The 26,256-nt window shown below is 37.1% G+C and overlaps 1 protein-coding gene across 10 annotated transcripts in view; it reads left to right on the top strand.

Annotated features, from left to right (window-relative positions):
* CLASP2 (cytoplasmic linker associated protein 2) overlaps positions 1–26,256 on the top strand; it is a 184,512-nt gene that overhangs the window by 146,688 nt on the left and 11,568 nt on the right. For all 10 annotated transcript variants that reach the window (XM_082662814.1, XM_082662815.1, XM_082662812.1 and 7 more), the window contains 8 exons: positions 3,377–3,540; positions 4,396–4,474; positions 4,607–4,657; positions 8,836–8,979; positions 15,883–16,026; positions 17,354–17,460; positions 19,387–19,540; positions 22,720–22,948. In XM_082662814.1, coding sequence (XP_082518940.1) covers positions 3,377–3,540; positions 4,396–4,474; positions 4,607–4,657; positions 8,836–8,979; positions 15,883–16,026; positions 17,354–17,460; positions 19,387–19,540; positions 22,720–22,948 — 1,072 coding nt within the window. The remainder of the gene's footprint in view (positions 1–3,376; positions 3,541–4,395; positions 4,475–4,606; positions 4,658–8,835; positions 8,980–15,882; positions 16,027–17,353; positions 17,461–19,386; positions 19,541–22,719; positions 22,949–26,256) is intronic.

Here is a 26,256-nt window from a genome sequence, read left to right as displayed (position 1 = left end):
AGCCTTGGAGACATTATTCTATAGACAGTGAAGGGACATGAAAGGATTTCGTTTCTATCAAAAGAGTGATGTCACAATCTGATAATGAGAAAGAAGTATGAGTTGGCCAGCCGTCTGTTTTGTAAATAAAGTTTTATTGGAACACAGCTGTGCTCACTTGTTTGCATAATGTCTATGGCCGTGCTACGATGACAGAGCTGAGTAGTTGTGACACACTATATGGCCTGCAAAGCCTAGGATATTTACTTTCTGGCCTGTTACAGAAATCCAGACTTGAGGTCAGAAAGAATTGGTGCCTACGATGACGTTGTGATCAACAGATTTGAGGAAGGCCAAAAGTGAGAGCTATTCTAGAGGTTATTTTGGGGCCTAGTAGGCTAGGACAGAGAGGCCCTGTCAAGGAAGTCATACTTTCAGTGAAAAGAGAATCAGGATGAAGACTGGCTCTTACATCTCTCCTTATTTAGAATGCAAAAGGAAAATGCCTGGTAAAAAGAATGAAAGAAGGAAGGGAGATAATAAGAGGAAAAACAGTGTCAAGCTACAGAATGGCTAAGCATGCTAAGCTAATGAAAAAGCTATTATATATCACGATTAGAAGATAATTGATGGGTGCAATAGGATGGAAATTGAAGGAGAAATTCTTGAGACAGTGTCTTCTGCATCTGTAAACAAAGAATTTAGGTTGAGAATAAAAGAGTAAAGATAGAGGAGACCATACTTTAAAGAACAAGAATATAGAAAGCAAGATTAGTCTTAACAGAGGAATAAAATTGGCTCTTCCTTGGAGAAACGATTATGAGAAGGATAGCTGTAGAGGAAATCAAAGTGAGGGAAAAGTCAGTGGAGAATTTTATTATGAATGACAGTAAAGTAGATGAGGTAAGTTGTCTAGTAACAGAGCGGATGGAACACAACTAAAAACCAAGTGACTTAGCCATTGATTAGCTGTGGAAACCTTGGGAAGTCACTTAATTTTCTAGTTCTCAGTTTCCTGAGAACCAGATAAAATGGGAGGGTTGACTTGGGCATTCTAATGTCTATGATTTTCAAAATGGATTTTGGCATAGAGAAAGCTTAAAGTTGGACTCTTCAGGAAAATAGGCAAGAGTTGAAACAATAAGAGTGAAAGTGAACCAAAGAATTAGAGTGTTGTACTGGTAAACCATGTTTGAGAGGGGGCAGGAAGCCCTGATTTGTAATGTTTGTTATAAATTCTGAGGTGTAAATATTCCCACATGGCTGATTTCAAGCCACCAACCAGCTCACAATATTCCTGAATATTTAACATTTGACTTTCTAGGCAGGTACTGACTGACTCCAGGACATCACTTGACAGATTTGCCAGGTACCAATAAGAGTGATTACTAGATTAGACACATGGACTTGTCGCAGAACAGGTCTAGTGAAGTTCCTCAGCAGCGTTCAAGCCCTGAGGAGGGAGCCAGAGACAGTTTCAGTGAAGCTATGGGCCACGGGTTGTGGGTGGGTTTAGGACCGGAGTTAATGGTCTGCATTGTGAATAAGAACAGTGTTGAAGCAGGTACTTACTGCCTGGGGGTCAGAGGTAACAGAAAATTCAAAGTGGTCATAGTTTCTGCTTTTACAGACAGTATCTTGAGCAAGTAGCTAAAGTGTACTTTTTCTAACTCAGATTCAAATGGTGAAAAGCTTAGTTATAATTCTGATAGATAAAAATCCTTCATTTCTAACATAAGAAAAGAAAGGAGTTCATGTATAACTATATAAAGGAAATTCAAGAAATAAAATATATATTGAGAACAAAACTCTTTAATTTTCAAATTAGTGTAGTTACTTTGAGCTTAACTTTTGAAACCATAGTTTTTATAATCCATTGTGATTATAAATTATCTCATATAATACAACATGGCTGACATTGTCTTAAGAGCTTTTCCCTCTTTACCTAGAAATAAATTTTCCTGTATGATATTGAATTTATTGAGGAGATATAACCTTACCATATGTCACTTTTCCTTAGTTTTGTTTTGTTTTATTTAATTTTTTGGCTGTGCCACACGGCATGTGGGATCTTAGTTCCCCAACCAGGGATCGAACCCCTGCCCCCTGCAGTAGAAGCGTGGAGTCTTAACCACTGGACCACCAGGGAAGTCCCCATAAGTTTTTGTTTTTTGTTTTTTGTGGTACGCGGGCCTCTCACTGTTGTGGCCTTTCCCGTTGTGGAGCACAGGCTCCGGACACGCAGGCTCAGCGGCCATGGCTCACAGGCCCAGCCGCTCCACGGCATGTGGGATCCTCCCGGACCGGGGCACAAACCTGTGTCCCCTGCATCAGCAGGCGGACTCTCAACCACTGCGCCACCAGGGAAGCCTCCCCCATAAGTTTTTTTTTTTTTTTTTTTTTTTTTTTTTTTTTGCGGTACGCGGGCCTCTCACTGCCGTGGCCTCTCCCGTTGCGGAGCACAGGCTCCGGACACGCAGGCTCAGCGGCCATGGCTCACGGGCCCAGCCGCTCCGCGGCACGTGGGATCCTCCCAGACCGGGACACGAACCCGTGTCCCCCGCATCCGCAGGCAGACTCTCAACCACTGCGCCACCAGGGAAGCCCCCCCATAAGTATTTTTAATGAGATAAAGCACTTAAGAATTTTAGCTTCCCTTCCCTTAAATTTTTCCTGAATCTTCCAAAAAGTTTCAAACTTGTAGATTAATATTGGAAACAGTATAAAACCCGTCAATAGAAATGGAGACTAATAGCATGCCATCTAGGACTTTTTAGAAATCATTAAAATGTAGATGTAGATTTGTATCCTGATTTTATTTATTTTAGGTACAGTTATAGTTATCCCAGGTCATTTAAAATTACTTTTGGGGCAGTTTTAATAAATAATATGTCTTATACCAAAAAATTTTGTGACCACTGACATTTTGAGAACTAAGAAGTCTCCAATTAGCACGTTATACCAAAATCATCTTATGTGTTAAGGTAGCTGTCAGCATAGTCGACCTCTGATTAACTCACTGCCACTCTTCCAAAGAGCTGGGGGCTGATGAGACCATAGGTAGTTCCTTGCCCTGAATTTCAGATAAAATAGATTGCAGTTTAAGCTGTGGCATCATTGACGACCTTAGGTGTGCCAGCCATTATAGCCAAAGTTTCTTTACCAAGTGATGCTGCATGGAATAGCTAATTGTCGAACTTCAGCAGAAGTTGGATAACAGTTCAGATGTACTCTTGTATCACAGAGTCCAATGAAAAGCAAGAGAGATTGTTTTTCCGCTTGGCTGCCAATCGCTGTGCCTCTGATTCCTGTATTCCTTTCTATTTCAGTTTTGAATTGATCATAGAGGTCAATATTTCCTCCTTTTTCTCCTCCCTCCCCCGTTTATCCACTGTAGGTGTTCAGCATGTTTTTGGAGACTTTAGTGGACTTCATACAAGTCCACAAAGATGATCTTCAAGATTGGTTGTTTGTACTGCTGACCCAACTACTAAAAAAAATGGGTGCTGATTTGCTTGGGTCTGTTCAAGCAAAAGTTCAGAAAGCCCTCGATGTTACAAGGTAAGATTTTCTTCATGTATTTCAAGTTTACCCGGTAGTAATCAAGAATATTTCGTTTCTTTGTTAAAAGTTCAGATTTCTGAGTCTTTTCAAACTATGTAGATTGCATGAGTTCCATTTGAAAATTATTGATGTTGCCCATTTACATGGTATATTTAATGCAACGTTGATCCTTAGTTCAAACACTGCATTTAATCTATTAAAAAATTTTATTAACATTGGTTGAGTAATTCAAGGTAGTGTTTTATTTTAATTAAGATGTAACTGCAAAGTAGAGTTGAAGATTTTTTATTCAGTCTAGTGTAAAGATAAAAATATTTTCTAAGTTTAAAAAGAATGTTTTATTATGCATTCTTTTTTCAGAAGATTTTGAACCAATGATATATTTCTACTTTCTTGTGTAGATTGTTGAAGTGACTTATTTCAAATATCCATTTACTAAGTTGAGGTGAGTCTAGAATTCAGATATTAGGTATGGAAACTTCTCTGATAATGTTGAACTTTAACATTACATTAAAGTTTAACATTACATTAAACTTTAACTAACATTTTTCTGATTAAATCTATAAATGAGGCAAGAGATCATTCTTTGCTATAGTGTTGCTTTTTAACCCCCTACAGGGGGTTAAATTTATACTTACAGGGTATAAATTCAGACGTTCAGATTCTTCTGGGAGTAGCTTTTATCGTATACTTTACCACATAGACTATATACCACATACAGGTGCTACTTCATGCATGCTTTCTGAATGACATTGTGTTTTGTTTGGTATTAAACATAATCTTCTGTTAAGTTTGCTAAATGTTTACTTGCTGGCTTAATTTTTATTTTATTTTGTTCTTTCCTTATTTCAGAGAATCTTTTCCAAATGATCTTCAGTTCAATATTCTAATGAGATTTACAGTTGATCAGACCCAGACACCAAGCTTGAAGGTAAAAATTTGAGGCCTTTTGATGACATTTTAAGGAACTGAAGTATTTTATTCATAAAGTTATGCTAATATTTGTATTTCTGTCACACAAGAAGCTGTTCAATCAGTGGATTTTGTTTTTATAAACTTTCAGACAGTCAAGCCAGCACTTCGGGACCAGCTTCACTCTTTTTGGAGTTCCAAGGTTTTTTCTGGTTTTGTTTTAATCTGCATTATTTCTTTTCTTAACTCTCTTTACAAACTGCAGTGTTTCAGATAATGTTTGTATGCATCTATATATTCAACTACTAACCTTTATAAGCCTATAAAGCATGCATGGATTTGATTTTAAATGTTATTTGATACCAGATTATCTTTTGGAGAAGCTTACTGGGGATACATGTTTAGAAGGCAACACAAGTATGGCCGCTAACCCTAAGCTGTTATGCAAACTCGCTCTATAAAATCTTATCTAATTTTATGTTTGTGATTTCCCAATCCTTTTTTTTTTTTTAGGTTAGGCATTTGAAGAGTTATTCTGGGCAAAATGTCAGTTTTGCCTATGTATTTCAGTAAGCAGAACTTTTTAAGTTTGATGTCAATGCTATTCTCCAGTTCTTAACTGAAACAGTAACGTTTTTTTCTTTTTGCAATGTGATTTTCTAATGTGTGCACAAAATTTAGATTCAGGATTAACTTCCTTCATTGTTATTAGCACACATTTTCTAGTTATTTTAAGTGAAAACTAGGTAGATTCCAATTTTTGATTAAAAATAATTATTTAACATAAAAGAAAAGATAATATAAAAGATCTGCCCTGAATTCTTTACTAAAGATGTTTCTTAGTGAGTTTTCTTAAATTAAAAAGAGGTTAAAGTCAGGGAAATAACAAGCATATGAGCATTTATAAGCCTTGTATTTTCTGCTCTATTCTGCACGAAGTATGTTTCTATATGCATTATTGCCTTGGATTGATTTTCCTTTAAGTTTCTGAATATGATTTTACCTTAAAATCACAATTATGTTTCTTACCAGGGTTGACTTATACTCAACATAATGTTATTTTCTCAGAACTGCTTTGTGAAAAAGGATCCATCTGTTTTGATTTTAAAAAGTGACCTGCAGAAAGAGAATAATTTACTTGATATTATTGATAAATACTGTTTAAACTTATTTTTTTGTCTAAGCCTAGCATAGGAATATAAAACTTACAATTTCCTATCATTATTGTTTATAATACATGATAAACTGTAAACTATGATAAGAGTTATGATTTAGGTACTGGTGGTAGGTATTCAAGTGCTGTTGAAAACATATGTTTCATGGCCCAGTAGAAATGGAGGTCTAAACCATTAGCTTAAGAAATAAGGGTGATAGGTGAGTTGAAGGAGAGAATAAAGTTGCTGAAGTCCTGAAGAGAAAGACAGTGGAAAACATACAATTAAAACATCATACTATTGGGGCTTCCCTGGTGGCGCAGTGGTTAAGAATCCACCTGCCAATGCAGGGGACACGGGTTTGAGCCCTGGTCCGGGAAGATCCCACGTGCCGCGGAGCAAGTAAGCCCGTGCACCACAACTACTGAACCTGCGCTCTAGAGCCCGCGAGCCACAACTACTGAGCCCACAAGCCACAACTACTGAAGCCCGTGCTCCTAGAGCCCATGCTCCACAACAAGAGAAACCACCGCAATGAGAAGCCCGCGCACCACAATGAAGAGTAGCCCCCACTCGACACAACTAGAGAAAGCCCGTGCACAGAAATGAAGACCCAACGCGGCCAAAAATAAAAACAATAAATAAATTAATTTTTTTAAAAAAAGTCATACTGGAGACTAGAATCACAGACTGTTTCTCTAAAAGCCCTATATACATATACATATATATAATACATATACCTAGACTGTTTCTCTAAAAGCCATGTATACCTGTATGCATATATGTATATATGGCTTTTGTATATAGGACTTTTAGAGAAACAGTCTATGTATAATATATGTGTATTATTTATAAACCATAATATATAATACGAACATAGTATGTACTTGGCTTTTATATATTATATATACACACATATGCACACACACGTAAAGCTGTAGGGGAAGATCACTCTTCAACTCATAAATTGATGTTTTAAGACAGCACGGAGACGTTCTATTAGAGCTACACCTTATGCTGAAAATAAAAGTAACTTTCAGATGGGTGACAGGATTAAAAATTAAAAACTTAACAGGTTGTAGAAAAACACAAATAACTTGGGTATGAGATGCATAAAAATTCTTTATTGAAGAAGTGCTGGATCTTTCAGATAAAATTTTACATCTCTCACAGAGTATCATGTGGGTAAATGTCAGAAAGGAAGCAATAAAATAGGGGGAAATCGCATACAGTGATTCTATTTGAGTAATATTTTTTAAAATAAATGGAATTTTGTTGACTTTTTTTTCTGAGTTTCATAAACAGGTTTAGAATTATATGCACCTTAGCGACTAGATTGTTTTTCCTCTCTGAAGAAGAATGCATGTTTATGTTATTCAGAGTACAGACCATGTATAGAACCTTGTGAAATATTCTACCAAAATGTAAATTTTCAAATGATTATATGTGTATCATGGTTATTTTGCCTTTGGTATAGTATACACACCTATTCTGTGAAACCCTTTAAAAACTTTACATACCTCCCTATAAATTGTCAAGACACGGAACTAACTGAATCTCACATAGTGCAAATAAATATATTCAAAAAAACAAAATACATTGATGTTCATTCTTTGATTTACTATAGTCACCTTTCAGCCAGTCACACTGAAAAAAGGTGACGTGGCTTCAAGAATTCAGAATGTTATGTGCTGCCATAATTTAGTTGGGCCTGCTGCTGCAAAAGTAACCATAAATCTCTTTCCCTCTCCCCTGTACAATTTACTCATGATGGCTGATAGGTTAATTCTTGTTTTTTTCAGTACATTTCTTAAAGTTATAGTTACTTCTTCTTAAAATTCATTTATTATGAAATGAAGAATGTAAGTTGATGCATTCTGTCTTTTTTTTTAAACTGGAAGCAGAAGGGGGAAAATGTACAAGAGTCAGAACTTTAACATATTACTTCCTATATATTAACTTGGCTTAGTACTTCCCAGAGACCTTATTTGGATTGAGTGAGAAAAATGACATCTTAAGATCAATAATAAGGGAAGGAGTATAGAAAACCTGATTACCTTAATCTTTGACAATATTTTTTCAAAGTCACTATTTTAATATATTTAAACCTTCCTTTTTCTAAGTCAGCAAATCAGCATTTAATATGTGTTTAGAATCTGCTGTGTACAAGGACTGTGCACTGTGCCAGGTGCCGTTTCTAAAGGGCACTGGTAAAGTCTTAGAGAACCATTACTTAGAAATCCTAGAATGTTAGATGTGACTTTAAAAACAGTGGTTCTCAAACTTTTTTTCTACCCCAACATGCCTGAGAAAGGGGAGATTATTTAACAATGGCTTACCCTAAGGATAAAGAAGGCTGCATCTAAGAGAGAAGCATGTGTGCTTTGCCCCACCTCCTGCTTACTTGGAAGCCTGCATCCTACCACACACCTACCCACCATGCCACCCATGCGTCAGGAATTCCTGGGAGAATAATAAGACTTTTAAAACTCGTATACGATAGTTCTTTTATACAGATAAGTATTGTCTCTTCTCCAGTGATACTTGTGTAAAACTTTTTTGTCACATTTATTTTGAGACGTAGTTCTAGCAGTTGATGGACCTATTAAGGAACCTGATCTCATTGTGTGAGTCTTACTGTATGTTTGCCAAAACCCTGTATTGCCCACCTTGATTACCCAGTTGATTTATAATAGCTTATTTCCAAAATTCTTTGATTTCCCCAAGAGGCAAATTGTACTTCAATTTATAAAGACTGGTTCCTAGGGAAATCTAGACAAGAGTCAGCTGTAATCTCTGAAGGCAGACTCAAGGAGAAGTGTCTGATCTTATCAAGAGAGTCTTTAGCAATTCAAACACTGCTAAATGTTTGAATGGGGAATGAAACTTATAAGTTCTGCTGTGTGTGAAAAAAATCCACATTTTCATATACTTGTACCTCTGGTAGGTAGGTGATTGTATAACTTCTCTTTTGTTGTTGATGCTTATTCATTTTGTATTTGTCAAAAAAATAATCACCTAGGGACTTCCCTGGCCGTCGAGTGGTTAAGACTCTGCACTTTCACTGCAGGGGGCATGGGTTTGATCCCCCGTGGAGGAACTAAGATCCCACATGCCACATAGTGCAGCCAAAAAAAAAAAAAAGTCACCTAATTATTTCTGATGTGTTCTCATTGCCCCTCAATGACCAGCTGATTGTCCTCTCTCATTGTGCATCCCTCTGCAGGTGAAGGTTGCTATCCTTAAATACATAGAAACTCTGGCCAAACAGATGGATCCAGGAGATTTTATAAATTCCAGTGAAACTCGCCTGGCAGTGTCTCGGGTCATCACTTGGACAACAGAACCCAAAAGTTCTGATGTTCGGAAGGTATGTTTTAATTTAAGATTTAGAAGATAAATTAGAAAAGCAAGTCAGTCATTTTGGATTGCCAGTGAAGGAAGCTAATATTTTCAGGATGTTACCAGTTAGCATAGAGTTATTTACCTGGTAATATAAAGACCTTTTTTAAAAAATATCTTCTCTTTTAAATTTTATTTTAAATTTTATCCAATTAATATGAGTATAATTTTCAAACTTAGAATTAAAGATAACTGTCTTTGAAACAGTCCTCCCAACCTCTAATCTTATAGCCATTCAAAATATTTCAAATCTTTCCCCTCACATTTACCTATATATTTCAAATAAGAGCTTGCACTGTTTCTTGATTTATTAATTTTAGGCATTATTTATTGATCCATTGATAAATTTAGTCATTATATATGTCTGTCTACCTTTGTAAATTAAGACTTAACTTTCCCCTATCCTTTCCTATGTCTTTCCCCATAACCTTCAAAATACTTATGAATCAATTGTTGGTACTCAATAGAAAAGATTTAATTTTGACTGTGGAAGTATTCACCCCTACGCCAAGTGGTTTATTACAGCCTCCTTCCTTACAGAAGCTTTATTTGTCCTGGTGTTAATAATTTACCTTTTCATTTTCCTTTTTTTTTTCCCCCACATGTTTTTTAAGTACTTGTTGTTAGGTTCAACATCTCTGTCATATGCTCATGGCTAAGATTTTCCATATGCTCAAAAACATAGGTTATTTATTTTCTGGGGAGTTCCTTTCTAGACCCTCCTCTGTTCTCTTCACCTTCTTCCTGAGACTTCTCTTCAACCCTAATCATTCGTTTCTTGCCTTCTGTATCTAGCTCTGTTGACAAAGCCAGAATAATCAAAACAGTATGGTACTGGCACAAAAACAGACACATAGATCAATGGAACAGAATAGAGAGCCCAGAAATAAAACCCATGCACACGTGGTCAATTAACCTATGATAAAGTAGCCAGGAATATACAATGGAGAAAAGATAATCTGTTCAGTAACTAGTGCTGGGAAAACTGGACAGCTACATGTAAAAGCATGAAATTAGAATATTCTCTATCACCATATATAAAAATAAACTCAGAATGGATTAAAGACCTAAATGTAAGACTGTAAAAATCCTAGAGGAAAACATAGGCAGAACACTTTCTGACATAAATCACAGCAATACTTTTTTGGATCCATCTCCTAAAGCAAAGGAAATAAAAATAAACAAATGGGACCTAATTAAACTTAAAAGCTTTTGCAGAGCAAAGGAAACCATAAACAAAACAAAAAGACAACCTATTGAATGGAAGAAAATATTTGCAAATGATATGACCAATAAGGGATAAATATCCAACATTTATAAACAACTCATACAACTCAACATCAAAAAAATGAGCAACCCAGGGGCTTCCCTGGCGGCGCAGTGGTTGAGAGCCCGCCTGCCGATGCAGGGGACACAGGTTCATGCCCCGGTCTGGGAAGATCCCACATGCCGTGGAGTGGCTAGGCCCGTGAGCCATGGCCGCTGAGCCTGTGCGTCCGGAGCCTGTGCTCTGCAACGAGAGAGGCCACAGCAGTGAGAGGCCCGCGTACCGCAAAAAAAAAAAAAAAAAAAAAATGAGCAACCCATTGAAAAATACGCAGAAGAACTGAATAGCCATTTTTCCAAAGAGGAAATGGAGATGGCCAACAGGCACAGGAAAAGATGCTCAACATCGCTAATCATCAGGGAAATGCAAATCAAAACCACAGTGATATATCACCTCATACCGGTCAGAATGGCTATTATCGAAAAGAACACAGATAACAAATGTTGACGAGGATGTGGAAAAAAGGGAACCTTCTCATACACTGTTTTTGGGAATGTAAATTGGTTCAGCCACTGTGGAAAACACTATGGAGGTTTCTCAAAAAACTAAGAATAGGGACTTCCCTGGTGACGCAGTGGTTAAGTATCTGCCTGCCAATGCAGGGGACACGGGTTCGAGCCCTGGTCCGGGAAGATCCCACATGCTGTGGAGCAACTAAGTCTGTGTGCCACAACTACTGAGCCTGTGCTCTGGAGCCCACGAGCCACAACTACTGAGCCCGTGTGCCTAGAGCCCGTGCTCTGCAACAAGAGAAGCCACCCCAATGAGAAGCCTTTGCACCGCAACAAAGAGTAGCTCCTGCTCACCACAACTAGAGAAAAGCCCACGCACAGCAACGAAGACCCAATGCAGCCAAAAATAAATTAATTAATTTAAAAAAAACATTATTTGAAATGTTTGAAATAATTTGAAAAGATACATGCACCCTAATGTTTATAGCAGCATTTTTTACAATTGCCAGGATATGGATGGAAGCAACCTAAGTGTCCATCAGCAGATGAATGAAGGGACTTCCCTGGCAGTCCAGTGGTTAGGACTTCGCCTTCCAATGCAGGGGGTGTGGGTTTGATCCCTGGTTAGGGAGCTAAGATTTCACATGGCTCAGGGCCAAAAAACCGAGACATAAAACAGAAACAATATTGTAACAAATTCAATAAAGACTTTAAAAATTGTCCACATCAAAAAAAATAATAATCTTTAAAAAAAAAAAACAGGTGAATGGATAAAGAAGATGTGATGTATATATATGCCATGGAATACTACTCTGCCATAAAAATGAATGGGATTTTGCCATTTACAGCAGCATGGATGGACTTGGAGGGCATTATACTAAGTGAAATAAGTCAGACAGAGAAAGACAAATACTGTATGATATCACTTACATGGGGAATCTAAAAAATATAACAAACTAGTGAATATAACAAAAAAGAAGCATAGTCACAGATACAGAGAACAAACTAGTGGTTACCAGCAGGAGAGGGGCAATATGGGAGTGGGGAATTATGAGGTACCAACTATTAGGTATGAAATCAGTCACAAAGATATATTGTACAATGGGGAATATAGCCAATATTTTATAATAAGTATAAATGAAATATAACCTTTAAAAATTGTGAATCACTATATTGTACACCTATAACATATAATATTGTACAGCAGCTGTACTTCAATTTTTAAAACCAAGCCAAACAAGACAAAACACATAAAGATTAAGCAGAAATTAATAAAATAGAGAATAGAAAAACAATAGAGAAAATTAGTGAAACCAAAAGTTGTGTTTTTTAGAAAGATCAACAGTATTGATGAACTTTTAGCTAGATTGACAGAAAAAAAGAGAAGACTCAAATTACTAGAATTAGAAATGAAAGAGGGAATATTATTACTAACCTTACAGAAATAATAAGGATTATAAAGGAATGTTACAATATTGTATGCCAATAAGTAGTTAACTTAGATGAAATGGACAAATCTCTAGAAAGACACAAACTACCAAAATTGACTCAAGAAGTCAATAGAACAAGTAAAGAGTTTGATTTAGTAATTAAAAAACCACCGACAGAGAGAAGCCCAGGCTCACATGGTTTAACTGGTGAGTTCTACCAAGCATTAATATCAGTTCTTCACAAACTCTTCCTTAAAAAACAGAAGAGGAAGGAACACTTTCCAACTCATTTTGTGAGGACAGTTTTATCTTGATAACAAACCCAAAGACATCACACACAAAAAGAAAACTACAGATCAATGTCTCTTACAAATATGGACCCTTTTAATCCTGGCAAACCAAATTCTACAACATATAAAAAGAGAATTATACACCAAGACCACATGTAATTTATCCCAGGAATGTAAGGTTAACATCTGAAAGTCTATTGTAGTACTCCACATCAATAGTAAAAAGACAAAAACCACATGATTATCTCAACAGAAAAGGCATCTGGCAAGATCTAACATCTTTCATGATTAAAACAAAAACAAAAAATCGTAAACTAAACAAACTATCAAGGGAAGGGAACTTCTTAAACCCAATACAGGGCACCTCTACAGCTATTACTAATATCCACAGCTACTTAATGTGAAAGATTGGATGCTTTCTCCATAAAGTCAGGAACAAGAAATGGATGTCTTCTCTCACCATTTCTGTAAAACATTGTAGCAGGGTTCACTGGTTTCTAGCCAGGATAGTTAGGCCAGAAAAAAGAAAAAAAAGAAAGAGAGAAAGGAAGAAAAGTAAAACTATTTCTGTTTGCAAATGATACAATTTTATTTATAGAAAATCCTTCAGAATCACTAAAAAAACATTAGAACTAATAAACACATTCAGCAGGGTTTCAGGATACAAAATCAATATATGAAAATCAATTGTATTTCTAAACACTTGAAATGAGCAATCCAAAAATGAAATTAAGAAAACAATTCCATTTACAGTAGCATTTAAAAGATTAAAATAGGGATAAATTTTTAAAAGGAAGTGCAAAATTTATAGTAGAAACTATGAAATAATATTGAAAGAAATTAAAGAAGATTTAGATAAATGGAAAATCATTTTCCATTGGATCTTGGATCAGAATACTTAATATTCTTAAAATGGCAATACTTCCCAAAGTGATCTACAAATTCAGTGTAATCCTTACCATATTCCCAGCCGGCTTTGCAAAAATTGACAAGCTGATTCCAAAATTCTTAATGGAATTCCAAGGAACCCCTAATAGCCAGAAGAGCCTTGGAAAAAAAAAAAGCAAAGTAGGAGGACTTTACACTTCCAGATTTCAAAACCTAATACAAAGTAATAGTAATCAAGACAGTGTGGTACTGACGTAAGGCTAGACATAAAGACCAGTGGAATAGAATTGAGAGTCCAGAAAAAAACCTGTGTTTATGGGCAACTGATTTCCAACAAGGGTGCAAAGACCATTCAATAAGGAAATCATAGTCTTTTCAACAAATTGTACTGGGACAACTAAATAGCCACATGCAAAAGAATGAAGTTGAACCCTTACCTCATACCATATACAAAAATTAATACAAAATGATCAAAGACTTAAATGTAAAAGCTAAACCTAGAAAACTCTTAAAAGAGGGATAGGGTTTCCCTGGTGGCGCAGTGGTTGAGAGTCCGCCGGCTGATGCAGGGGACGCAGGTTCGTGCCCTAGTCTGGGAAGATCCCACGTGATGCAGAGCGGCTGGGCCCATGAGCCATGGCCGCTGAGCCTGGGTGTCCGGAGCCTGTGCTCCGCAATGGGAGAGGCCACAACAGTGAGAGGCCCGCATACGGCAAAAAAAAAAAAAAAAAAAAAAGGATAAATCTTCATGACCTTGGATTTGGCAGTGGATTCTAACCAAAAGCACAAACAACAAAAGGAAAAAATAGATCAGTTGGATTTCATCAAAATTAAGAATTGGAGATATTCCAAGACAAAGAATACTGATGGGACTGTAGAAACCATTGATTGACATGTTTTTTTGTTTGTTTTTTGTTTTTTTTTTTTGTTGAGTCATGAGGAAAGGATACACTCATTGGTTTGGGAACAGTTGGATTATCTGTCTCTAGAGAGAAAATAAAGATGCATCTCATACACCAAAATAAAATCTAGGTGGAATAAAATATACCTTAACAATTATTAATTCATTTGCTCAAATTAACTTGAGATCCTTTCACTGTTTAGGTTCCAAAAAGACACAAGATCATAAAGTTTTGTTTCAAAATGCAAATAGCTTTATTTAAACACTATTAACATGTTAGAGTACACACCCACACAGTGTATACTTTGTTGTTGTTTTTAACAAAATGGGCTTATGTTACTGGTGTTTTATAATTTTTTTCTTCAGCAGTATGTAATAGTCCTCTCCCAGTCTCTTCATGTATCTTTCAAGGCTGTGTTGTGTAGTATGTCATCGTGCCAATGTAACTTAATTTCACCATTCCCCTCCTGTTGTTTATTAGATGTCATAAACATGGAACACTTAGGTTTTCATAGAGTGGGGTCAGAAACGGTCCAGAACAAGATGTGCACATTTACATACAAGTCATGATCGTGAACTGTTTGGGTTTCTTTCTCCTCTCAATTAAGTTTCTGTGTAATCTGAATTTCACAGTGTGTCTTTTAATAACTCAATTGATTACTTTATAAGAAGAAAGGAAATTTATGTTTTCTTAACTGATCTGAGTAACATTTCTTTTGTTCCCATTTCCACAGAAACATTAGACTAGTTTTAACTTCGAATTGTAGATTTGTTAAGATTAGCTGCTTTGAGAGAAGACTAAATACAGCTAGTTAATTTAAGAATAATATAATGGGACTTCCCTGGTGGTCCAGTGGTTGAGAATCAGCTTTCCAATGCAGGGGACATGGGTTGATCACTGGTCAGGGAACTGGGGTTCCACATACCACAGGGCAACTGGGCCTGCGTGCCACAACTAGAGAGCCCACGTGCTGCAACTACAATGCCCATACACTCTGGAGCCTGCGCACCACAACTACAGAGCCTGCACACCGCAACTACTGAGCCCATGTGCTTTAGAGCCCACACGCCACAACGAAAGATCTTGTGTGCTGCAACTAAGACCCGATACAGCCAAAAAGAAATAAAGAAATAAATATGTTAAAAAAGAATCCTATATTGAGAAAATGAAAATTAAAGTGCTAAGTTGCTCTTGATGGGCTTTGTATAGTTTAGGGATGTAGTTCCTTATTTCCATCCATCTTTCTTCTTGTAATAATTTTTTTAGGAAAACTGAAGTAGGAGCATATATTGACAGAGTAATCCTAGAAACTGTCTGGTTGACTTTTGCCATTGATTGTTAGGTCGTATTTGTTATACTTTTTGTTATACATATTCCTGTCTTACGTTCAAAAAATAAATGGTAAGTCAAATAGTTTTTGATTTTATTCTTCCAGCAAAGAAATTTTAAAGCATATAAGAACATCTTTTTCCCTGGGAAAGATGGCCTTGCACTATTGAACAGAAATGTTGAGTGAAGAAAATGGTCTCCTTTGAGTAAACAAAATATATTCATATGCTTCTTGTATGTCTTTCTTTTCTAGGCAGCGCAGTCAGTCCTGATTTCCTTATTTGAACTCAATACCCCAGAGTTTACAATGTTATTAGGAGCTTTACCAAAAACTTTTCAGGATGGTGCTACCAAACTTCTTCATAATCACCTTCGAAACACTGGCAACGGAACCCAGGTATTTTTCAGTTATCTTCTTGGCCATTGTATAATGTGATGACTGGTTAACAATAATTGTTTTTGTTTTTTTTACATGAAGTAAACTTTGATCCTAATGTACAATTTTTGTATCTGCATTGGGCAGCATTTTCTGGGCAGAATTAAATATTTTCCTGGAAAGAATAGAGTTCTTAGGCCTATCATGTTTCTATTATAATTTGGTGTACATTAGGATGGCGGTGAACGGTGGCCAGGGTATGAACAAGGAAAGTGAAATGTAGCAGAACTTAGATGAGGGCATCAGCTTTGCAAGCCATGAGAATTAGGACATGCTCTTTAGATGAACCAGTCCTTATTTGAGGACCAGAAAGGATGACTTATTCCAGGAATAACAAATAAGGCCCGAGGAGGGTAGTGCTTTAAAGGATGTGTTCACATTTAATAATAACAGGCTTGTCAGCCCATAGGTGGTTGGATAACACAGGATTTTGTTTTGGAGAAGTAAGATCTGAGTAAATGAAACATTAGTGTTATATTTAAATGGTATCAAACCATTTACATAATATGCCTGAAGAATTGAACTTAAGTTTTAAAAAGACAAAGAGAGCGATACCTTTGCTATTGGATAAAGGAGAAAGTAGATGCACTTATGGCAGGATTGAGGTAATGTCTAAGGGGAGAACAATCTGAGAACAATTTCTTGGGACCAAAGTCAGTTTTTTTAAAAGAAGGGGGAATTCCCTGGTGGTCCAGTGTTGAGAACTTTTCACATCCACTGCTGAGGGCCTGGGTTCGATTCCTGGTCAGAGAACCAAGATCCCACAAGCTGTGCGGTATGGCCAAAAAATAAAAATTAAAAAATTTTTTAAAATAAAAGGAGAAAGTATTGTTTTGTTATATTTTAAGAGATAGGCAAATTACTAACATGACCAGATTCTATTCCTTTGGTGTCTTTGTAAAATTCATTTGTAAATCAAACTCAAGAGGGAACAGAATTTGAGCATTCATAATGGTTGGAGGAAGGAAAATTGTCTCAGAGCAGGGAGCTAATTTAAAATTGTTAATTTGGGATCTTGTTTTATCTTTGAGGAAAAAGATATTGTGGTAATATTTGAGAGAAGGAAGTGTGTGAGGAGAACAATAAAAAGGCTTAAAGAGCTAGATTTCTGAATGGGAAGAAAGTTTTTTCCCACAGAAACTAGAGATAAGTACATGAATATTTAAAATAATGACCTATAAGTATGGCTGTCTCATGCTGTTCAACATCTTGATTGTATGGCTTCCTGAAGAGCCTTTTGGTTGAACTACCTGTCATATGTTAATGTTTATTTGACTCCGTCCATCAGGGTTCCATGGGGAGTCCTTTGACAAGACCAACACCACGGTCACCAGCCAACTGGTCCAGTCCTCTTACTTCTCCTACCAACACATCGCAGAATACTTTATCTCCAAGGTAATAAAAGGGTTATTTTCCATCATGGTTTGTATTTGCAGATTCCCCATTCTTAGAAAAACAGACATTAATATAATTCCAGTTGATTTCTACTCAACTTGAAAGGTCTTAGACACATAGAAACTTAGCAAATTCAAAAAATGTTGTTTATTCCAAAACTTAACCCTTTAGATGATAATAATCTATAGGACATGGAACTGTTTTTTGTAAGTGACAGGAAAACTTAGGGACACAGCTTTTGGAAATTACTGCTTGTTGCCTTAAATAGCATAGTTGTGTTTCTCAGATATGCTGTATAAATCCATTAATTACCAATTGTGTCTTTCAATTATAATACTCAATATAAGTGATGATGTCAAGTTATAATGATGACTATTTAGATCTAATATTGGCCAGCCACCTCTAAAAATAGAAGAAAAAATTAACCTTACAGACAAAAATGTAAAAATAAAGAAAAAAACTAGGGAAGGGTTAAATATAAAATGGCAATATGTATAGTTAGGAAAAGATGTGACTGTGAGATTGATCCTTAATAAGACATGTGAAATTTTCACACACTTGTGCAGTTCAAGCATGGGCTATATTTCAGATGAAGTTCTTAACTCATTAATGGATTAACATTTTTCCCATCTCCTGGCCTTTTAAAAAATTTTGCCTAGGGAATTCCCTGGCGGTCCAGTACTTAGGACTGCACGCTTCTACTGCAGGGGGCACAGGTTCAATCCCTTGTGGGGGAACTAAGATATCCCGCAAGCCTTGCAGCCAAAAATAAGTAAAATAAAATAAAATAAAAATTTAAAAATTAAAACACTTTGTCTAGTGGGTCATATTTGTACTTACTAGCTTGATTTGTGTTATTAACCATATATCATAACATACGCTTCATCACATTCATTACAATTATAAGATGCTTCATTATACTGCAGACCAATTGCAAACTTATCATGTAGCCTGTTTTTTCCATGTTATACATATGTTACAATTTTGATGGCTAAATTCCATACTCAGTTGAATTTTAGAATCTGATTATAGAATTCAGATCAGTAACACTTACGTTCACTGTTAAAAATTCTCAGCCGGGCTTCCCTGGTGGCACAGTGGTTGGGAGTCTGCCTGCCGATGCAGGGGACATGGGTTCGTGCCCTACTCCGGGAGGATCCCGTGTGCCGTGGCGCGGCTGGGCCCATGGGCCATGGCCGCTGGGCCTGCGCGTCCGGAGCCTGTGCTCCGCATGGGAGAGGCCACAGCAGTGAGAGACCCGCGTACCGCAAAACACAAACAAAAAAATTCTCAGCCTTCTTACAGATTTATATAAAATACATTTATCTCCTCTTTAAGCAGTACCATTATTGTGAGTTAACCACAGGGGTTAGCAAATTCTCTGTAAAGGGCCATATGGTAAATATTTTAGGCTTTGCAGGCAATGCAGTCTTTGTCACCTCTACTCAGCTCTGCTCCTGTAGTGTGAAAATAGCCATAGATAATAGCTAAATAAATCAGCATTGCTATGTTCCAAAATTTTATTTATGGACACTGAAATTTGGGTTTTATGTAATTTTCTTGTGTCATGAAATGTTATTGTTTTGATTTTTTTCTCAACTATTTAAAAATGTAAAAAAAAATTCTAAGATTTCAGGAGTCGTAATTTGCTGGCCTCTGGTTAGTCAGAACATTTTTGAAGGTGAAAAGACAAACCAGTTGTTAAGGGCTGTGCATTCTAGAGTCACTGTAAGCTGCCCTTGATGGGCAATCAGTGGGACATGTTGTTTAGCCATTTGTAGCTGTCAGGTTTCGTTTTGCTAATTATGCTTTAGAGCATATACATTCTCTAATCCTGTCTTTATAAATATCCAGTGTAATCTCCTCAAATATATTTGTATTTTAAAACTACAGATAAAAAAAAATTAATTGTTGTCTTTTTCATAGTGCATTTGATTATGACACAGAAAATATGAATTCTGAAGATATTTATAGCTCTCTTAGAGGTGTCACTGAAGCAATTCAGAATTTCAGCTTCCGCAGTCAAGAAGATATGAATGAGCCATTGAAAAGGGATTCTAAAAAAGATGAAGGCGATTCAGTGAGTATTTGAACATTATTACATCGCACATGTTTTCATTAAGAGTTTTTGGTTTTGTTTTATTTTTAAACTTTGCTTTCTGTCATTTTCAAAGATAATTTTCCAGGGGTCAGTTACTCAGTATTTACTGAGTATCTACCATGTGCCAGGCACTGTTCTGGGCAGAGTCGCTGCCCTCAAGTTCCTTGTATATTTTTGGGTAGAGATGAGTACTGTGGAGTTCTAGGTTAGAATGTAAAGTGAATCTATTTTAGATTAAGTTGTAAGGGAAGATGACATTTGCATTGAGACCTAAATAAAGCTGTACAAGATCTAGGAGAGAAGAATTCCATAAAAGAAGTAGCAAGTGCAAAGACATTTAGATGGGAGCAAGCTTTGTACAGTTGAGAACCAGGAGGAAAGCCAGTATAGGAACATGGGCCAGATCACGTGGCTCTTGTAGGACAAAATAAGGTGTTTAAACCTTTTTTATTCCTGTTCAGTGTAGTGATAGTGGTTGTTTCATCAGTTTCTGCGGTTCCAGTTAAGAATGTTATGACCCATCTTTCTGACATTTGTGAGTATTATTGCTCAGTTTGTTACCCCGCCATTATACAAAAAAGTGGGGTTTTTTTACTCTGCTTCTTCTTAGACTTTTCTCTCACAGCTTAGACTTTTCTCAAAACAAGCTATCCCACCATTTCCTGTGGAATCTGTGGTTTCTCAGTGTTTACAAAATTATAGAACATTGCAATGCTTCAGCAAATCTCGACAGGGCTCCCTGCTCTGCTTCCTGACTTCCTTCCTGCTATTGTTTTTCTCCCCGTGCCTGTATGGCCGATGAGCCTAGTAAACTGGATGCCAAAAACCTGCTTACCACTCGTATTTGAGGTTCCCTACCCCAAAAGCTGCCTATGGTACCAGTAACAGGTTAGTAAGAGTCACTGCTTAATTGAGACTTTCTCCCAAGTGATAGCAGAGTACAGTGTCAGGAGGCCAAGTAGTGGATTCTGGCAGAAGTGAGTTTGGCATTTACTCACTAGTCAGATTATCACTTCTAAGCCTCCATGTCTTCCTAAGGAAAATAGGGATATTACTGCCTACCTTAAAAATTATTATGTATATAATAAATCATATGACTCCATCCAGCCCAGACCTCTCTCCTGATTTCCAGATTCACACATCCAGCTGCCTGTTTGAACTCCTGATCTTTCCCATCTCAGTTGATAGCAATGCTAGTTGCTCAGCCAAAAACCTTGGACAGAACAGTTGTCCTCGTCTCATCTCTTTTTCTCATCCTCCCTTCTCGGTCCAGCAGGAAATCTGTTGACTCCATCTTCAAAATATAAGCCACAGTCTATACAGTAGACTTTTTTCCCTTTTTACCTCTCTGGCTTCATCTCCTACTACTCTCCTCTGCTTTAGCTACATGCTTCCTTGCTGTTCCTTCAACTTACTGGGCATGGGTTTTTTTTTTGCTCTGTTGGGTCTTTGTTGCTGCATGCGGGCTTTCTCTAGTTGTGGCGAGCAGGGACTACTCTTGGTGTGGTACACCGGCTTCTCACTGCAATGGCTTCTCTTGTTGTGGAGCACGGGCTCTAGGCGTGTGGGCTTCAGTAGTTGCAGCATGCAGGCTTCAGTAGTTGCAGCACGTGGGCCCTAGAGCTCGTGGGCTTCAGTAGTTGTGGTGTGCGGGCTCAGTAGTTGTGGCTCACAGGCTCAGTAGTTGTGGCACATGGGCTTAGTTGCTCTGCAGCATGTGGTATCTTCCCGGACCAGGGATCGAACCCGTGTCCCCTGCAGTGGCAGGCAGATTCTTAACCACTGCGCTGGGCATGCTTTTGCCTCGGGGCCTTTGTCTTGGCTATTCCCTCTGCCTTAAAGATTCTTCCTGCAGATAGCCATGGCCAGTTTCCTCACTTCCTCCAAGTCTTTGCTCCAGTAGCTTCTCAGTGACCACCCTATTTAATCTTCAGCCTCCTCTCTCCCACCTCGGCACTCATGATCCCTTTAATACTGTACTGCCTCCCATACACTAATTACCTCCTACTGTACCACATACTTTACTTATTCATTATGTTTTCTTAATGTCTCTGTCCCTCCACTAGAATGTAAACTTCATGAGGATAATCAGCATTCTCTCGTTTGTTCAAGAATATATCCCCAGTGCCAAGAATAATACCTAGCATGGAAAAGGCGCACAGCAAATATTTAAAGGATATTTGTGAAGCACCTAGCTAACGACTTGGCACAGAGTTGCTCAGTAGATGGTGGTAATGGTGATATTGATGATCACAATTGATATTTTGATAAGTATGTTAATGTGCCCGAACTCCATCAGGCATCCTTCCAAAAGTTATGCAGTCCTTTTGGGACGTTTTTATTTTTTCTTAAGTAGGCCTTTTTTTAATTTGGTTTTTTTATACTTTGTTGGACACACTGTCATTGTATAATTTACAACCTTAAGCTTTTAGTTCTGTGTTGCTAATGAAAGTGTTGCTAATGAAAGTCCTTTTGTATCTTTAACTGGCATAGAGAAACTGTTGCTAGTCACATTGTATATATTGCTTGATCAAGCCACTGGCAAGGAAACTATAGGAATCATTAGAGACAGGATTCTTTTTATTTTAACATTTTTATTGGAGTATAATTGCTTTACAATGGTGTGTTAGTTTCTGCCTTATAACAAAGTGAATCAGTTATACATATACATATATCCCCATATCTCTTCCCACCTGCGTCTCCCTCCCTCCCATCTTCCCTATCCCACCCCTCTAGCTGGTCACAAAGCACCGAGCTGATCTCCCTGTGCTATGTGACTGCTTCCCACTAGCTATCTATCTTACATTTGGTAGTGTATATATGTCCATATATACACTACCACTCTCTCACTTTGTCCCAGCTTACGCTTCCCCCTCCCCTGTCCTCAAGTCCATTCTCTAGGAGGAGAGATAGCATTCTTTTACAGTTCTTATTTGCCCTTATGGCTGTGGTTTCTTTACATCTCTTTATAAAAAACTGTGACTTTTTGCATGTAAGTTTTAACTCGTCATGTTGATTTCCATTACTTAATTTTTTTTTGGCTGGTTATTGTTACCTTTTTAAAATAGCCTTTGAAGCAGTAGGGAAATATCTTTTTAGAATTTCAAAGAGATTTAAAAAGGAGTTAATTTGCTCTGCCTTCCCCTTCCCATTAATAGACATGTGGCGGTCCTGGGATGTCTGACCCAAGAGCAGGAGGTGATGCTACTGACTCAAGCCAAACAGCCCTTGATAATAAAACTTCATTGCTCCATTCGATGCCTGCTCACTCCTCTCCACGCTCTCGAGACTATAATCCGTATAACTACTCAGATAGCATCAGTCCCTTCAATAAGTCTGCCCTCAAGGAAGCCATGTTTGATGATGATGCTGACCAGTTTCCTGATGGTATGTCCTGGGTCCTGCTGCTACTGTCTGTGTTTTGGAGGACTGATAATCAACGAAGCAAATGAAATATGCATGCTCTTTTATTGTAACTCCCTAAAAAGTAAGGATCTTTGGGGGTGGGAACATTCTCTCCCATCTTCTAGGAGCTCATTTCTAGTGGTTTGGTGGTTTTCTGACCCTGAATAAGAGACAGATTAATCATCCTAATATCATCCTTGAAATTAAGAAAACCTCAGTGACCTCCCAGAAACAACTGAAACCAGTTGTAGCTTATAAATTTAGTCTATCTCTAGACACATTTCATTTAGTTATTAATTTTTATACCAGAATGACAAAACCCTTTGAAAGGATACCCATTCTTTACAATAGCCTTTTGAGTGTGAAGTCATAAACTCTTTAATAAGATACATTCAAGAACCAAATATGGGAAAAGCTACCATTAAGATTTGGAGTTGGCTTAGGTCTAAGCTCTGACACTATGTTGCATCACCTGGGAAGTTGGTTGACCTTCCTGAATCTCACTTGTCCCTAGGTTGGAGATGCTATGTTACCTGCCCTTCTGATCACAGTATGCAGTAAGGTTTGGATAAGGTGTATAAGAACTGACTATAAAGTACAGAACACTGTAAATGTTTTACTTATTTTTAATAGTAAGGAGTTACATTCTTTTCCTTAACAAATTACATGATCCATTAATTCTTTTCTTAAGTAATGTATAGTAATATATAACTTTATGTAAATAAACTTGAAAGTCTCCCCCTCAACACTCATGATTTCATACTTAGGTAATTTCTGATTTTCCCTTTATTCCCTCAGTGTTGCTGTCAGTGAACATATTTCTGCATAAAATTTATGTACACATACAGGTAATTCTAAGAGATTTCTAGGGATAGAATTGCCCAATTAAGGGATATCTGTAAGTTTGTTTTGAGAGTTACTACCGATTACCAACTCAAAACACTTGGCCAGTTTAAGTAGTACTGATTTCCTCACCAACCCAGAATGTTTAAGTGTTTTTATTTTTTGTCATTGTGATGGATATAAAATAGGTCATCCTAATGAGCATTTCCTTAATTGTTAGGAAGACTGAGAAATTAGATATCAGATTATTTTTTAATTTTTCTAATTTTGATGAATAGAAAAATATCTTCACTTCTGAATTTCTTTGATTACTAATGAGGTCAATGAATCATATTTTGGCCAACATGTCATGTTAAGAGACTTTAATATATCACAAAGGCAAAATTATGACAACATACCAAACTGTCTAAATTACATAAGAATCTATAAAATTGCCACAATTATGCACTTTGGTGTATTTTAATCTATCATAAATAGTTGACTATGCTGTTGAGGTTTAGTCATGATAGCAGCATAACAGAAGTGTATGAATTGGACCTAGCAGCAAAGTGCCCTTGGAACCCTGCATAGTAGCAACAGCCTGGAGATTGAGACCTAGCTTTAGCAGCTTAATTTAATTTGGTTTTAAAGTATTTATGCACAGAGGTCACAACTGACATTTCTTGCTTCGGCTCCGCTATATATATGTATATCTCACATATATATGCACTATATAGGTGTGTATATATATATATATATATATATATATATATATATATATATGTAGGGGTTTTTTTTAAGTATTATTTCAAAATAGTCAAAAGCTTAAAAGTTGGGAGTACAGTAGAAGGAAATTTTTCTTGAACCATCTGAGAGTAAGTTGCCAAACTGACGCTCCATCACTTCAGATACTTTAGGACATACTTTCTATAAACAAAGACAGTCTCCTGCATAATTACAATATATTCATCAAAGTCAGGGAATTATCAGTGCTACATTAATAACTATCCATCCTTAGAGTTTTTCCACTTGTCCCGATAATATCTTATAGTGGAGTATCCAGTTCAGAATGTCTGTTGCATTTAATCATCACGTCTCCTTCAGTGTTCAGTCTTTTCTTGGCTTTCATGACCGTGGCACTTTTGATGGTTAAAGACCAGTTATTTTGTAGCATTTCCCTCAATTTAGGTTTGTCTGATGTTTCTGATGATTGGATTCAGATTTTGTACTCTTGGCATCAGTATCACAGAAGTGTCAGTGCATCTTTCAACTAACACATGATTTCCCTTTGCCCCAAGATTGGTGATGTAATTTTGATCACTTGATTATGGTGCTGCTAACAGGCTTCTCCACTATGAAGTTACTCATTTTGTAATTAATAAGTGTTTTGTGGAGAGGTACTTTAAAACTGTAAATATCCTGTTCCTCATTAAACTTAAATTTTATTTATTTTAAAAAAATAAATATTTATAACTGTAAAGACACATAGTTTCCTGTTGTATTCAATGGGCTATAATGTTTAACTGTTTTTATTTATTTTGATGCTCAAATTGTCCTTAATTTGACCATCAAGATCCCATTCAAGCTGGTTTTTGTGTCCTTTTAACATGTCCCCATTCTTACATTCTGACACAGCAAAATCTTAGACCGTCCTTGCTTCAGTCCTGGAATCAATCATTTCTCCAAGGATTGATCCTTGGTTTCTTTTAACAGAAAATGGTCTTTAAAGACTAAAGTCTGGGCACTAGGTGTACTCAGTGCTGGTGGGACATCACTACTCCCCAGACCTCTTAAGTGACTAGAGCTAAGGAGTGTGTGTGTTTGTGTATGCACGTACGTGTGTATACACACGTGCACGCTGATTTATATCTATTGCTGTATCTGTCAAAAGCTATGTGTTTATACCAATAACTCCAATTCTAGTCTAGCACCATAAGGTTAATTTTAGTTTCTCCTTTTCCATATTAACAACCCCCTGTGAGAAACCTGACTTCCGTTATCTTGAATATACTTACTTATTTGATCAATCCTCCTGTGTGCAGCCAGTTCTCCGTCTCTGCCACCACCTCCTCACCTGCGCGGATGCACTCCCCACCCTGCTGGGCTCTACCATTCCACCCTCAACTTCCTTGGCCTCAATGCCATTCTGCTTGGGCTCTGACACATCACACCTGGTTGCCACTACATGTGGACTCACTTCTTGTTCTAGCTGAGCTCTTGAAACCCTATCGTTCCCACTCTCACATGTGGAAACCCTCCGTACTCTGCCTGGGAATCTGTCCCCAGGCCTGTAATTTTGATAAACGGAAAAACATCTTCATTTTATGAGATTGAGGAATTGTGTTTTTACCAGTTTCTCATGTTGAGGCTTGATATATCACAAGTACCACAAAGCCAAAATTATGACAACTTAGCAAGGTCACCCCCTTATTGTCTAATTCTCTTCTCCTTTACTAAGGATCATATAT

The sequence above is a fragment of the Grampus griseus genome, assembly GCF_964374135.1.
Source record: "Grampus griseus genome assembly, chromosome: 10".
Classification (NCBI taxonomy): Eukaryota; Metazoa; Chordata; class Mammalia; order Artiodactyla; family Delphinidae; genus Grampus; species Grampus griseus.
Note: the sequence above shows the minus strand (reverse complement) of the source record. Positions and strands in the feature narration are given on the sequence as shown.